Here is a 17,005-nt window from a genome sequence, read left to right as displayed (position 1 = left end):
ACATTTATCTCTGTGCGGCATGTTGTACCATGGAATAGTACAGTCAAGGCCACTAGGGGTAGCCCCTGCTGTATAGGCCTTTCATGGTTGGCGCTGATCCACTGTGAAGCCTTGTTCCGTGCGGGCTGTATCCGCTACGAGACTTGGATCCTTCAACCCGATTCGTTACAGTGTATTAAATGCAGTCCAATGTACATTCCACGCCATGTGCACTTTTACAACACCATAAAATTAAACTTTCCTGTCCGAAAGCCATGCAACATTCCAGCGCGCGCAAATCACGTGCATTCATCAAATGCGGACTCAAAATGTGACTGCATCGAACAGTCAGCTGAACTTACTATCGCGCTACCAAGTCATGACAGATGTCCGCAGTTCAATCTGCGGTGCGGTAGGTATATGCAATGCTTATGTGAATGGAAACCCCAGTCCACCACTTGCCCTCTTCGGTGTTCACCCAGTAGGATGATTGTGTCCCCATCAAACAGGAATGGCGTTGACGTGAAGTTTGTAAAATGATTACTGGTCGTACCAGGGAAGATGTGCGACAGACAGAAAGCGTTATAAAGGACTACTTGTGGTCTATGAATCGCAGAATTTACTATGCGATTGGTGAAAGAATGTGTTCGTAAAATATTTTGAGCATAAGCAGTTTCTTCCTGAATGTTGGAACTCTTTGAACGGTGGTTGCTCCAAGGTTAACTCCGACATGCTACATCGCAGTAATAAATTTCCGATGCCAACCGTAGTGCAGTCGGTATTTATCGGGGAAGAGCCATTCATATTCGCAAACTCTGGATCGAAAGATAGAACAAATTACAATATCTCGTCAGATGGATGCTGTAATTTTGTCTGCCTATATCATAAACACATTCACAAGATTGTAATCTTGAAAAGCCGACTACAGCCTTGTTTCCACAGTGCAATCTTGAAAATGTAACGGCGAAATAGTTCACACGTCCCTCTAGATGTACGGCTATTTCTAACGAGTTTCTCGGGGATAGCTGTGGAATAATTTGCAATATATCATTACTAGGTGGTAATAGGTTTATATTAGAGCGCTGACGCAAGTAACCCTGAAACTCCACACTACGTATGACTTCAAACTGGGCGATTGAGGAATTCTAGACCTACATAGAACACAACAAAATGGTCCTCTCAACGCCCGCGAAGCGAAGCTGTTCAGTGGAATTTAAGCTGTTCTGTTCGATAGCAATACCAAGGACTGTTGGTGTGCCTTGGTGAATAGATATGTGGTCAGGGATACGGGAAACTAAGTGCCGCGGCATGTGAAAGCGAACAGATGCACTGGCTATAATGCGTCTACTTTGCGTCTACTTTTAACTCAACGTGAACCAATTTCTGTCATCAATGCGTTGTATTAGTTTTGATAGTAGTGTGACAGATGAGGTGAATGCACCAATCTGCAAGGCTCGGGCCACGTTTGCTAACATGAGACGCCTATGGCGTCAGAATGGTTTATCCCTGAATCTGAAGGGACGAGTGTATCAAGCTACAGTTCGGGCTGTCTGGCTGTATGACTGTCAGACGTCGCCTATTCGAGCAGCTGAACTGAGACGTCTTCAGGTGTTCGACAATTGTTGTCTCAGAACCATAGCTCGTATGGGTTGGTGTCGGCGAATCCGTAACGAGGCAGTAAGAAAGCGTGTTTTCGGTTGTGTAATGGGTACTTTCGTTGAAGTATGTGTCCAGCACCGGAAGATGCGTTGGTTGGGACATGTTTTACGTATGCCGAACCATCGTTTGCCGAAGAGAGTACTGTTTTCCATGTCCAACTCAGAGTGGCGTAAACAGAGAGGTGGCCAACCCTTGACTTGGCAGAGGACTATGAAGGAGATCATGAAACGCTTGAGTGCTGTCGGTGCTACTCGCGTTCCAGGGTGGGACCGCATAATCCTCACTGTGCCGGTTGGCTGTCAACCGATGTCAGTGGCGTTCTTGTTGTCAGTTTCTGTTCAGATTGCCTAAGTGAATGCCTGGAGGTGTAGGCACCTCGGAATGATTGTGTTAAGCTAGCACTAAGTCCCTTCCCCGTCCAACTTTATTCTTTCCTTTACAATAAGGCTTTCAAATAAGTCATGGTTGTACGGCAGTGAAGCATCAATTTTGAACAGCGATGTCACGCTGTCGATGATAGTGATGATGATCAATGCGTTGTAGCTGCCCAGTTTTTCCAGACAACAACTTCCGCTTATCTTCGTTTTTTTTACATGGGGCGAATAAGGATGCGATGATAGGGTACCACTCACTCTGGACTTTAAGTCTGACACCTGCAACGGTTTTCCGGAGGCATCCCATTAATGTGTGCAATGAATACTCTGATGAAATAATCTCCAGAGAGCTGTTATTCAGTGCTCGCTTCTGAAGCATTCTCATACCTCAGGCGTTGCGTTCATTCGAAAGGAGGTCAATTTGGTCAGCGTTCTCTTTCGGTGTTCCTGTTTACTTTTGAAGAATCTGTCATAAATCCAACCGAACTTTTTTCATTTTCTCGTCAGCACGACTATCCACAGGACCGCCGTCCGCGACTTCTTGCACGACGAGGCCAATCCCTCCTGGCGATGCACCAGATTGATGCAGCACGGGCTGCATTTATGGAGGCCCGCCAAATGATTCGGTCCAACTCGTTCGTCATTCATTCACATGAAATCCAGGAGCAACTAGAAAAAGGCCTACTAAAATGTGCACAAATGTCACACAGACCGGATACACATACCGATCCTCCGGTGTCAAGTCCATTGTTCATCAGGCAACACGAAGTTCCTACAATTACGCAGCCACGAAGACGTAGAACGAAGAAAATCAAACGTGCAAATTCAAAGAATCAAAGGTCACCGAGTCCGGAGAGCCACGGCAAAGCCGCGTACAAGTGTACATTGGGAGGACAAAAAGCTGGATGGCACTTGCAGGCCTCTCGAAATATCGAGGCTGGTGAGTAAACTATAAAGCTGTGCCCAATTCATTGTTTCTTTTAATAACCTTCAAGAACTTTTGCTGAGATTATCAAATGAAGTTATCTTCGCTTTTACCAACGTTCTACGATTACCATCCAGTGTTAAGAACGTATAATTTCCTCGGAACCCAACGTAATTAACTATTGGAGCCAAACATTACTGACGCTGTCAGCATTTAGAAATTTCCGATAGTTTTTCCACCTTTCTCAATAGATAAATCTCTGCTGAAGACGAATCGCAATTTTCAGTTACCTTGTCTGTCGAAAATGATGACTGTCGCCTGTACGTCTTGAGCGAAATTTCGAGATGCAGACGTAGTTTCTGACAAAATCATTTAGAGTAGAGTAAAACTAAAGTGTTCATCTGCTCGGTGTTGGCAATCTAGCCAAATCTGATAAATGCAAACTTAAGGTGAATGATAAAAAATTGCAGAAAGGCCTAGATGGCTCAGTGGTTAGAGCACGAATTTGCTGACCGGAAGGTCCGTGGTTCGAACCCGATTTCTGCGTTTCGATTTCTCCCGTTTAGATCTGGGCGGCCAGAAGTAATGAACCGTCACCAGGCGCCCAACGCGGACACGGTGGACCGCTTCAACACTATCCCACTTGTATCCGTCATTGAGTTTGTGTAAGGATGGCCGGCGGTCTTCCACTCTGCAACCGGAAAGCAGCTATGTGGTCACTGATAGCGCGACCAGCCAGTTTAGATTGTCTATTTTGGACTGTTTTTGGCAGAACTGTTTGTTGGTGCATAAATTCTCACTATGATTTGAATACGGAACGTTGGAAGCAGTTCGTCTGTTTTAGTGTATCTCTTTTACTGCGGTCGGCCTTCGGTCCTTCATTATCTGGATTGTCCACTGTCGTATCTGACAGCAACCAACTAAGTGTTTAGTCGGATCATTTGGTGTTCTGATACTGTCCCAGGTTTGGTCGAACAATGCTTGAATTTATTTTCGATGACCTGCAGAACTAAATGGATAAGTAATCCGATTCGAGACCCAAAGATTACTGTTGCTAACGTAGTCCGCCTTTCATAAAAACAATGCATGCATTCTGCTTTTAAGCAACGTTCTTCTAAACATTGTATTTATTCAATATGTCCAGTATTTCACGCTAGGTTCAACAAGTATGCCTTATGTGTACGTGAGGCTTTCTTCCACCTCGCTACTCTGATATCAGTCAAGGTTTAAAATGTGGAATTTTATGGCGTGCTGTTCAACTTCTCACTAATTCATCTTGCTTAAAACGAAGTTGTCTGTCCTTCCCAGGAGAAGTCATTCTGATTGAGAAACCATACGCCCGCCGGATCGACAAGCGCTTCCTCCTCCAACATTGCTATCAGTGTTTTAAACGATGTTTGAATCTCTTGCCATGCAAAAAGTGTTCTGAGGTATGTTTTTCTCACCGAAACATCCTGGTTCTAGGATGAGTACATCTGTTTGTTTTTTTTGTTTGTCTTTCGTGCTTCTCTTGTTAAAGCAATTCGCAGACCGTCAAAACGCCATTCCACCAGTGCTAGAATGAATCAGAGAGTATCCCGTACTCCGGGCGAGAACAGAATGGGCTGAAATCGCCTTGGTCAGAAATGAATATATAACGTTATGAGTGGAACCCTTTAGCATCTGCACCTTGTGTGTGTGTAATCACCACCTCTGTTTTACGTTTTTCTGACACTGACAACACTGCTATTCGTTATCAGATAGGGCGGTGTTGGCTGATGTTGTCAAAAAAAAATCCTAATTCACACAAAGGATCGCAAGGAGCTTGATCGTGGAAAACGGTTGTCGTAAGATAGAATCTTGAAGCTTTAGTTGAGTGTATATCTATCGACACATCTATCTGATCATCACGCGAACAAGCCCAAGGGTAACCGTCCAGACATCTGGATGATGTGTCTTTGCTTCGCGAATTTTTCTTATGTTTACAATACTTCAATTAGCTTGTTTCGTTGTGGCATTTTTTCCATATCAGTTTCCGATGCTACTTGTGTGTTACATTTTAGGTTGGTTTTTGCAGTACGGAATGTGAAAAGGCTTCATGGTTGCCGGATGCGAGCGCCGAAACATCAGACACGTCGGACGCTTCACCAATACCGTCGAGTGTCGTCCGCTCTAGTCACAGATATGAATGTGGTCAGATTTCACGTGTAGACTTTTACGACTTTGCCGGATGGCGTTGGATGGGGAGAAACGAGCTGCCGTCTGGTGTCTCGGAATTCGTGCAGCGTTATCGAATGCGGTTACTTGTCCGGCCACGGGATAGCAATTATGTGAACTGCAATATGACGTGGCTTCCGTTTGCTTGCATTGCGCGTACAGACCAAAAACATCTAAAGCGTTTGATCCAAGTAAGTTTTCAAAAACCACTCTGTGACAAACCAACAGTGATAAACATGAAATATCATCTATAGTTAAGCATTCTGACAGTCCGGGTTGCTTGATTTTCTAGAAACACTTGTTTGAACTCAAAGACAGGAGTTGTTCCTGAAGGATATTCCTCAAATCTAGTGTTGTCATGGACGGAAAGCTGTTATTTTTCTCCCCTGCAGTTTCAGCAACAATCTCTATCCACATTCTTCCCTCAGATCAGCACCCCTGGTGTCAGTCTTTTCTTGAATTGCCTTCTTTAATGAATGCAACTCTGCTGCGTGTGAGCTCAATTCCATATGAATTTTACTTGTCTCTCAAGCGATTATCAAGAATAGCCGTTCGCAACATCGCATGTTCCTAAATGGTCCCCCTATTAGCTGAGATTTAGGGCTGAGTTGCACTATCCCACACGCAGTTAGGGTTTTCCTTTAAAACGTGTACAGAAACGTCCCAGCTATCTTCCAGTTATCTTCGATTGCTAGACTCCATCCTGTTTCGATTAGATCAGACCAATCCTAATGAGGATAAATTTTCTAGCGTCTACTGATTTCCTTGTTGTTGAGTCGCAAGGTTTTGTGATTTTTTTGTACCGTTGCACTTCATCCAGGAGTATATAAGTTACTCGGGGCCAACAGATGATGATATTCCCGAAATGACTCATCGATTGATCGGCGAATTTGATTTCCGGTAGGTACCCATCTTAGCAATTGTCTAACAAAAGCGTCTCTCGTAAAATATGAACTAAAGTGATGCATGTTTACAGAGATCCATTAAAGCTTGTAACAACCTACTAAAATAAATACGAATTCGGACGACTCCATTCTGAGACAAACATTTCTGGTTCAAGCTTGGAACGTCACGTGAGATGTGACAAGCTTGTTTCAGTAGCACTTTAGTTCTCTATCAACTTAATCTGCTGAGACCATTCAGCATACTCACCAGACAGTGCTGCCAACCTCGTTTGCCGTACACCACGAGGTTACTCACCGGTTTTTGTGGTGAAAATACTCAAATGAATCATGATTCGCTTCGATGCTCACAGAGTATTTTATGACTTGGTTTTTATGCTGAACTTCGATTGCCGCTGTGGCACCATGAACGTAACCATTCCGAATGAAATTTGAAAAGACAATTTAATCTACTTGTCAAAGTTTCAGTCCGAGAAATCTCGGTGCAACCTCTTTCGGCTACCTGAGTACCGATGGCAAGAAACTCGTGGCTGAAAAGCATACGAAATTTTCTAACTCCTCCCCTAATGCATACTAAGATGCATGAATGAATTCTCTGGGGACCACGACACTTACGCCTAGAGAAATCCTTCCTTGAGAACCTAGATTTGTTTGGCTCTTCCACACAAATTTAATCTTGGTACACCATCTTCATCCACCTAGTCTAGCAGAACCATCCAGATCACTTAGAAAAATTCAGAACAATCAACAAGAGAATCGGCTGTATCTGTGCATAACAACGGGCAAAAACTCTTTTCTGTTTTGAGAATGTGAGAGAATATTAACCTCACATGAAGTCGGTGGGCTTTTCGATGTTGATTCCTGGTTGCATGGGAAATACGTTTGTCTCTACGGTTGATTCCGAAGACGTCTGTGGGGTTGACTGTGAAATAGGGATTTGTTGTATCTTTTCATCTGCCCTGACACTACTGGGTTATAGTCACAAGACAAGAAGGCTACCTGAAGGAACTGTGTATTAACACAATTACAAACTTCTATATATATGATTCACTTGTCACCGTATTTGATGGTCGATCCGCTATCAACCAACCAGTGTGCCTCCCACACACCCACACCGGTTCTCGGGCGGTTGTTCCTTTGTCTCGGCTGATCATAGATGGCCGTCTGTGCGCCTGTGTACAGGGTGCCTCGGCCACGGAGTGGGTGTGAACTTTCTGTGTCCTTATTTGACGTTTCTCCGGCACATGATGAAATCGGACATGATTCAGACGTTCAGGCGTAATCGCACAGCCCTGTTTGACATGATTGTTCCGCTGCGCAGTAGGCTGATGCGCAGTCGTATTAGGATTGATTTTAACTGCCCATGAAAAACTGTCCAAAGTCAAGCTGTCTTGACTATATTCCGTCACTCGCAGTTGACCAGTCATCCTAGATAATCAGCTGCATGTCGACATTGCCAGTAGACGTCCCGAAATTCCAATAGTCATCGGTTGAGGAGGCTTGTGAGAGAGATCGTCCAATGATTCATTAATGTTTAGGAAACGTTGGAACATAAAACGCACCGTTCAGAGATTAATGGTCGTGCCCCCTGTGTTTATCATCCATCCACCTATTCGGGAAGAGTGTGGCAGCTGAATAGAGGTCTAGACGCTTAGTTACTGCCCCGGCGATTTATAGGATTGCTAGCAACGGAAGTGTGTACAGTGTAGGAAATTTTTTCACCAGAAACTATTTTGTGGTAAATCGGTTTACAGTATACAGAGAGGTTCCTCCGAGAGGATCCTCAGCTGAAGAACAATCCGGAGTAGTTCCCTCTGACAGCCAAGATGTAGTTTGATGTCCACTGGTGGCGATAGGCCCCTTCTCTTACTGTGTGTTCACGTTGTGATGGTGATTTCAGTTTTTTTCGTTGATGCTATTTCAAATGGATATCAGTTATTATTGAACCAAATCTTCTATGTAATAGGGTCCATAAAATCAGTCGACCTGAACTGATTTTTACTGAACCCCCCCCCCAACAAGCAGCACCCACCCCGGTCACTGAGCTTATTGTCCACTGTAACGGGCTTAAAATAGACTCACACCGGGTTGCCTATCGATATGCCACTTGGCTAATCACAATCAATCAATAAACATCTGGATTTCACTGTTTGGCAACTACCGGATTCAAAGATTCTGAATTCCTACCTGAAAACTAGTGATACATTTTGACCAGTGACACAATGACAAAAGAATAGAATATGATCCTATCTTCACTTTTCACAAAACCACGCTTTTAACCTCTCCCAGCCGCAAACATCTATACGCGTCGCCAAGACTAAGCAGGTCACCTATTCAGTAGCTGTAGCTGTCTGAGCTAGCTATTGTCACCTGTGGAACACCTTTCAGTGTAGTATGCAACGTGCAGTACGATATATCGTGTTGTTTTTGGGTCTAAAAGTGCAAGAAATGTTAACTGAAAACCTGACAAAGTTCAACATTTCGTCTATCCCATTGGCGTTCTTTTTGCCTGTGACAGAAATGCATGTTCAGCATTCTCCACAGACCAACGATGCATCAACTACCTCGTGATCCGGAAAAGAAAGAAGCTGGGCCTCCCTGCCGAGTCCACTCTGTATGTTCGACAAATCATTTGGATTTCTCATTCCCACGTTACACGCCAAGCATGATAGTGCCACGCTCCAAGACAATGAGCATTATTATGATATATTCTACCAATTCACACGGACTATTTGCACTGAAGTCCCTTCTTGAATCGGTGGAAATTTATTAAGAAAAGTACCCATTTGGTTGTTGAGGTCCATTCGACGGTCTATGAAAGGTTTCGTTCTTTTTGTGGCTGATCAGGTAGGCGCAGTCCCTCACTTTCATCCAACCTTGTGTTCTGCTCGGACACACACTGTCGCATACCGAACACATTTGTACCTTGTGGGAACTTCTGCTTCAATGTTTGAACAAAAGTGTAGCACTTTTCAGAAGTACGACAGAATAAACTTTGAACTCGATTAAACAGTGTCAACGACATCCGAATGTTTCCATCACGGATATCAGGCGAGAAATGCACATTGCAGCAGCGGAACAAACTTACAAGGTCACACACACAAAACGGACCAACCACAAGGCGGATAGAAGAACGACCAGGCTGTTTGAAGTCACTTCCCACCATCTCAAGGTCACTTTGCATCCATAGTATTAGTGTAACAGTGTACTAATTGCTCCCCATTACCAAGAGCTTTGTACTCGCCAGACCAAGAGACCTGTATGGTGCAGCAGCAGTGGTACGCCTTTAGCTGTTTTTCTTCCACTGCCCTCTACGCATGGGTTAGTTGGCTTAAATTCCCCTCATAGACTGTTGCTGTTGATCAGATCACACAGCGCATTTTTACTTGGACAGATATAGGTGGAAAGTGCTGGTCTCTCACCCAGGACCAAAGCTACTGTGAGGTCAATTCACAAGACCCATCGGATCCCGATACTAAGACTTTGAAACTCTGTGAATTGGATCAAAATTAGGCCTGTTGTCTCTGGTGCAAATTGTTCATTCTTTCTTTAGCAGCATAACTGGCGATCAACGCATCATCAAGCGATGCAAATTTCCGAAAGGCTTCTACAAATCCAAAGAAAAGTGAATAAGGGAATGTTCTGCATTGACTGGATTTAATACCCTATGTCTTACGCTTTTGTGGGTGACATATCCAATCAATTCGTTAGTATCGGGGAGTGATCGATATCCGAATTCCGCCGGCGGCATCCGGTCCATTCCGCTTGGATACTATGGCTTTGAATTAGCTCCTTTTTCTCTGTTGCTGACAATCACGTTTGTCGAAGCTGTATTTTGTTCCCCACAACCAAATCCACGAAGCAGAAGCTTCAAGGAGTTTCAAACTGAAGACTACTAGTCAGGTATTCCGAAAATTAGACCGCTAGTGATGGGAGGAAGAACACCTTTGAACGATAAGTGTAGCTTTTATTCAAGAAGAGGTCCCTCAAGGAGGTAGTCAGCATGTTGCCACGCGAGTAGGATTACTCACATTGCAGCTCGGCTGCTCTTGGCTGAACTGTTAAGTTTTCACCACACCGGCGAAGAGCTCACAAGTTTGAAAATATCTGGAGTTTTGTGAGGTACTCACACATGCCCAACAAGGACAAAACAGCTGTGCAGTGTTGATTGGATATTTAGCATAGACTGACTTCACTCACAGGCTAAAATCTCAGTCGAAGTATATCGCAAATCGTCCGTCAATATGTTGCGACCAAGTCCGTAAGTCCGATTCACTCAGTGATGTCTATTAGTTGCTTTGAGTGTTCTTTGTCATTCGAGTCAACGTATGGAATTTTACTCCACAATTGAGACGGTGGAGTGGTCTATGCGTATAATGACTCAAAAATTAAGCCTTACAGAGTTTGACAGGCTTTAGTTCGTGATTGTATAAACGTGTTTTGGCAGAAAGCGCTTGGATTTTCGGTCAAAATTAACGCGCAACAAAACAAAAAATCATGAAAATTCCTTAGTGTCTCAAGGATACCATTCTTTTTCTTTTCACAGACACGGCCGTAATCCTAGGCCACGTGCAGACTGCTGAATAGGGTACAACATTCCCGCAACAGTTGTGACAATCTCTACACCAGTATCTCTTAGTGTACGCAATGAAAGCAACGGACAACAACCGATAAACAGATTAGCGGCCAAGTATGTCGTATTAACGGAGTCTCTAAGCCTTCTGAACTAATCACCAGAAGGTTATGGAAGCTCGCAATGCCGCATAATGTTTTAGGCTCGCTTATGATACAGAGTTCCCTCAGTCAGCGCGTACAGTCAGAAAAAGTCAAAATCATTCAAACCGCTGGTCCAACTGTTTTGGCAGACTGGCTTGCACGGTTAAGAATGGTATGATGTTGCACACTGCATTTTACGATACATGAACTCGAGACTTGTAAAAGAAGACAGCACTGTAAGGAACGCAATGTTTAAATGCAGAACACTTTAGGTGGGTGTCGTTACTTTCTGCAGAGATGGTCTCATGGCCTGTGGATACGAAACTAGTTAAATAATACAGTGAACAAAATGAAGTGATATTCTTTTTGGCTTCGAAAGTCTTTCCTTGTCTGGAGGCCATCTAATCCGAAGGAAACCCGAGGGGTGAGATGATGGCCATCCGGAATGAGTCTATATGCTTGGGTTGACGTTGAAACACAGGACTTCCGGTCAGTAAGTTCGCGTCCTACGCGTGGAGTGATCCAGAGCTCGCAGATAACAAGACAGTCCATTCCTTTAGTTGGAATCACTCAAATGAGATGTTGCTAGCCGCACTCTGTGCAATTTTTCTGTATTTCCTCGAGAGCACATGACACGTGTGCATGTTTGTATCATCGTGTGCTTCCGCGAATGCGGGTTAACCATAAGAAAACTACTATCAAGTTCCCAATATTGAGTTTAAAGGATTACTGCCCGAGAGAGACAGTTATGACATTCCAAACGTACACAATTACTTTCTTTTAAATGGTACCCTTTGCAGGAGTCCACTGGCGGATTTCTCTTGCGAGGAACTTCGGGCAAAAGGATGCTCCAAATTCTTATCAAACTGGCATCATATTTTAACAAAAAAAACTTGTGGGCAACCGGAAAAATACACTCACTTGGAAATCCGGCTGGTGTTAGCTTGCCGAATGATAGAAGGAGCCATAGATCAGCACCTTCAATTGACGAATATCATAGAGGGGAGGACCACCTGAGAAGCAGTCCTGTCCCCTGTTAACAATGACTTACTTTTCAAAGTAGTCTATTTCGCTAATACTGATTTGTTTTTTATTTCACTGTTTTTCTGTTTCAACATTTCATAATCCCCGACACTTTGGAACCCAAAGCTTGGCACGTAGGTGTATTCTTCTGGGTCTTGAAAACCAACAGGTTTTTGATTCCGTGTTGGAATGCCGTACGCTCAATTGTGTTTAGGTCAACGTGTGTATTTGATTCTTATTTGATTCTTGACTCATCGCTTTCCGACTAAAACACTCAAATCATTGAGTCATTGTTTGGAAATGGAACTTTTTTTCATTAGTGTCCATTCCTCATTCCGTTCTCCGTTGAGGAGATATATTGGCTCCTCATGAAGGTGTTTGCATGCAAAAGAGGACACCACATCTCTATTCCAAAAGGACAGTTTTTGTCTAATATTTCGTTTTGATTAATTATGCCGTTAGTGGTCAGGAGTCTTCTGAAAGGATCAGGAGACGAGCCGAATTGAATGAAGACAAGTGAATTTGAGGAAACCTTTTGTTACTTTTGGTCGAATATCTTGTAGGCTTGCTCCTGATACCAGTGTACGCTGGACTAATCTGAAAGCTCTTCACGATATCCATTTTAAGTTCGATCTATTGTGCTTACCACGAATCCTTCCGCTGCTACGTCATAGGACACACTCGCACAGACAGCATCGACCGATGGTACGCAGTGTGCTTCCGCCAGGCTTTTGGCTTTCTCTAGTCAAAACCACTGTCCCCCGCTGGATGAAACTGATGATGACTACCTCTCAATCGGGCGTCTTGGCCTGCCAGGAGGACGGGTCGCGCCACACAAGCTTTGGCAACTCACAGTGGCGGCCGTGTTCCTGACACACTGTCTGTCAGTGAGTATCCACTTTGAGTGAATCACAGTTGTGTAGCCAAGTTCCTAGCCGAATGTAGTGCTAAGGCGGCCAAAGTATGATTTGTCTATCGTTGACCTTCTACCTGTCAGCCCACCTTTAATCTTGATTTGCTAACGGACTGTGTCTTGAATGCCAACGGAAGTGTGCGCAGAACAGGAAGAAGCTTTTGTGACGCTTTCGATACTCAGAACGGCAACGAAGATGTGACATTCTGATATTTCGTTCGTTCCAGGAATGGAGAAATACTGTCCGTTTGAGACTCGTAGGGCGTCAATGAATAAGTAACAGGTCTCTGATAGTAAGCTACATTCTAAACATCAGTACTTCTGATTTGCAGTGTGATGGCATCCAGCATTATATTCTGTAGAAGGATAGAGTTAACATTCTTGTTGTATAGTAGTCGAAACATACCTATCCCTGTTCCTCATTTATTCAGCTCACAAGTAGCGCACCAAGTCGCAGTGATTACAGGTGCCACGACTTCCTTTAACTCGGACTAGGAGAATAAGGGAACGAAGGTATCGCGTGGGAGGTGGTGACCAAATTTGTGCACTGACAAAAAATGTGTTTGCTGGTCCGGTATGGAAGGGAGTGAGAGTCACACAGTGGAGGCAGTAACTATGGAGCAAGATCGTCTCTACCTGCCTAACACAGGTTTTGTTGGTCCCCATCCGCGTTGGCTGCAGCCTTTGTCAAACGTTGAACTACTTAATTCGTGATGTACATCGATAGTTTATTTCTGGCCCTCTGTAGAAAACTCGCATGTTTATGAGCTTCACTTGTCCTATCTTTCCCGTTATTTCCATCCGTTCTTAGTTGGCGTAACGGGTGTATAGGGTTCACTGTGGGACAGATTTCAAATCCAGTGATCCGGGAATCATACGAAGTGGTCTTTAAAACTATTCTTGGTCCTAGTGTTGATCTGGTTGACCTAGTGTTTCGGGAATCTAGGAGAGTATTGGAAACATCGGATTGGTTGTTTTGATAAGCGGATATGCTTTCACTATTGGCTGGAAGCGAACATTTGTCACGATTGGATAAATTATGAATGGAAAAGGAAGCTTTGTGGTCGTATGAAGATTGATTGCATTGATGCAAAATTTGTTTAGATATAATTTCCGGTTGGCCTATTTGTATGCGTCAAGTTATTGTCTGGTTTGAAGATGACGTTAGTCGTTATGTGATACAATGCTAAGACGCTTAGGAAATAATCCTTGTAGTTATAATCATATCTAATATGGTGATCTTGATGTTCCACTCTACATCATAATTTTTCTCACACACATTGTCTTTCGTCTATGGGCAGTTACTGTGGGGGCTCTTTTAGTTTTTCAGTAGTAAGATCTTGTTGTGTGTCAGTTGAATTAGTTCCTATTCAGCGTTATCAACCTGCGCTATCCACCCACACTTTAGGATCCAAGCCACACTCAAACAAGTGTGAGGCAGCGAGCACCAGAAGGTGGCTGAGTGAATCTTAGGCTGCATGTATGAGGACGAATTCGTCCATCGACCCATTCACCCAACTGAGCATTGATGATGTCTCCTCGTTTGCAAGTCAATTGCCAAGATAGGCGAAAACGGATCAACAACTACCTGATCCATGATTGCGGGGTTTGCAAGATGTGTACTGTTCACATTCACTTCACACTCGTTTGAACAGCCGTCCTCCAGTCTTGGCACGATTATTCTAGTGAATCCACACCACAGTGGAGGGGAAGCACTGGACTCAAGTCTCGTTCTTAGTAGAGCTCATCAGCAGAATAATTGCGCCAGGACAGGAGGACGACTGTACAAACGAAAGTGATGTGAATGTGAACAGCTACCTGATCAACGACCAACGTCAATCCTCATTATGGCACTAAGTTTGCACACAAAAACTGAATTGATTTGTGTGCCAGTGGATTCACCAGTAGTGAATGATGTGAATCATTTGGTCGGCTCGGTCAGCGTATGTACGATTTTTTCCCTAATCCGTCACATGTTTCCCGTAGAGAACATGTCTCACCTTTGCTGTTTATCTCAGTATCTACCTCAATAAAGATCATATGCGTAGGTGCGTTTCGGTGAGCATGCATTGTGAGCAGTTTCTTTGACGAATGCTTAACTGCTTGCCGTCTGAAGCCATCCTATTCATTACACCATTTGGTAACTGAACATGGCTTGTGAGGAGTTTATTTGCTTGGTTTCCTAGTAGGGGGATGCTTGAAAACTGCACGCCAACTCCAGTGACGATCATTGATTCTAACATTGCTTTTATTTCCTGTGTTATCAGAATAGGAGCAATGTTTTACAAGGCTTCTGGACTCCGGTTTCAGTAGATTTGAAAGTCCTGGTAAGCTGTACATAAGGTTACATGGGATTTTTCCCGATCCGTAACAATCATTCCACTGTTTATTGCAAATGAGTAGTTAGATCACTTAGTTGTTGATGCTCAAAGGCAGTTACCGTTCCACAGCATCCCGAAATGCATTCGCCTTGTTCTTCCGCCTACCTGACCCTAGACTTTAGAATAGAGTTCGATGTATAATAAGGCCCGTAGCAGATTCTAGAGATTTCCCGGTCAATGTCACTGTAATTAGTTTCGGAAACTCCCGAGTCACAACGGTGGAAAGATCACGTGAGTTTGGATTAAATCAATTAGACAAACCGGACTAGATTTAATCCAGCATGACTTTGGGATAATGTAGACAAAACATAAAATTTTATGAAATTTGGTAGACAAAAATGTCATGAAGGAGCTAGAGCGTTTGAAAACATTTTTTCTATACCTTTCTATTTGACCACTCAGGCTGGAGGTTATGAACTTGACTGGGGAAGACATTGTTTATCAAACGCAACTGATGACCCATTACCTGCGTCATGGGCAGCTGCCTGTTTATTGCATGACCTACAAACTGTGTCCCTGCTGGCGACAAATTCGCTCCAGGTAGAGTACACCACGCCCAGTAGCTATCGTCAATTTCCAAGTTGCCTGATTGAGTCCAACCGTGGAATATCCCTGATGGGAGGTAATCGCCTCAGAGTTGGTTGCGGAATATATCCAATGCAGGCTATGCTGCTGCACTCCTGCGATCCAAATACATTGACCGTCACGACGAACAACGGCACAGCTGTACTGTTTGCAGCGCGGCCCATAAGAAAAGGGGAAACACTGCATAGAACATTTGGTATGCACTATTTCAGTCAAAATCGAGTTGAGCGTCGTCTAGTTTTACTCATGATGTACAAACTCGAATGCCAGTGCAACGCCTGCAAAGAGGATTGGCCTGTACCCCTTGAAGATGTGAATATACGTTGTCAAAATTGTCATCGAGCGATCCGTTTGACAGGAAGACACTTACAATTGGCGGACGAGCGAAGACCGAATTGTCATTGTCCATTGGGAATGCAACAGAGGTTCCTTCATCAGTACATGAGGATCCGATCTGACGTCACTGAGCAAATGCGACAGTTTACAGACTATTGTCAAAGCACTCCATTCGACCAACTTTCGATTGCAGCACTGGACAAAAACATTGATCGGTATCTTCAGCTACTCAACAACGAGTCGGTCGAATCACTCATGATGCCTCCATCGATATCGGTGGAGCTGATAAATCGATCACTAGATACCGGGCTACAATTGCGCTATGGATGTACGTTTGCAATGACAGATATGTCTTCATTACATGAAAGAGAAGAAGAAACATCAGAATGCCAAATTTCCTAAAACTATGGAAACTCTGAGGCTTTGGCCTGACAAAAACCAATTCCTTTTCTCGTTCGAAACGGACGATTAGATCACTAGAGTCGTATCAATCTAAAGTTGAGGCATTTTGATTCGGTTTTCTTTATTTTAAATAGCCTATCTATTCTCATTCTCAGAAGAGCGGATTACCAGTTCCAAACCTTGTGGTTTTCCAACGCTTTCTGAATGAAACACATCAGATGTAAGGAAACAGAAAACCAGTCGTATCCATGCTTGAGTATATTTCGGTGTTGATTGTTGGATACCATGATTACACCAACGTAACTTTCTCAAGAGAGTCAAGAATAACGGATTCGACGTCTTTATGGGCGTGACCCCAAAGTAATAAATGAGGCTCGTCTTCGCTGTAATTGTTGACTGATCAGCGATCTTAAATGGATTAGTTAAAATGAGACACCACTGACCTACAAACTACGAAACTTACCAGAATAGAAAGCTGTTGAGTACGATGACCCAGTTCGGTTACCCGTAAAAATGGTGTGACGCGTGGTGAACCTGCAGGTATTTGCTGAATCCAAGTGATTTATCACCGACAATCAGATAAGAACGTAAGTGAAGGGTTGCGATCCGCTTAA

The 17,005-nt window shown here is 43.7% G+C and overlaps 1 protein-coding gene across 1 annotated transcript in view; it reads left to right on the top strand.

Moving 5' to 3' along the window:
• The window catches only part of T265_11626 (hypothetical protein), a gene marked incomplete at both ends in the record, with an annotated part of 24,825 nt that extends 8,194 nt beyond the window's left edge, over positions 1 to 16,631 (top strand). The window contains 5 exons of the mRNA XM_009178329.1: positions 2,520 to 2,952; positions 4,246 to 4,367; positions 4,980 to 5,324; positions 12,449 to 12,661; positions 15,471 to 16,631. Coding sequence (XP_009176593.1) covers positions 2,520 to 2,952; positions 4,246 to 4,367; positions 4,980 to 5,324; positions 12,449 to 12,661; positions 15,471 to 16,391 — 2,034 coding nt within the window. The remainder of the gene's footprint in view (positions 1 to 2,519; positions 2,953 to 4,245; positions 4,368 to 4,979; positions 5,325 to 12,448; positions 12,662 to 15,470) is intronic.
• Between the last annotated feature and the right edge of the window lie 374 nt (positions 16,632 to 17,005).

The sequence above is a fragment of the Opisthorchis viverrini genome (assembly GCF_000715545.1).
Source record: "Opisthorchis viverrini unplaced genomic scaffold opera_v5_540, whole genome shotgun sequence".
NCBI classification, from domain to species: domain Eukaryota; kingdom Metazoa; phylum Platyhelminthes; class Trematoda; order Opisthorchiida; family Opisthorchiidae; genus Opisthorchis; species Opisthorchis viverrini.
The sequence above is the reverse complement of the archived record's forward strand: the minus strand, read 5'-3'. Positions and strand labels throughout refer to the sequence as shown.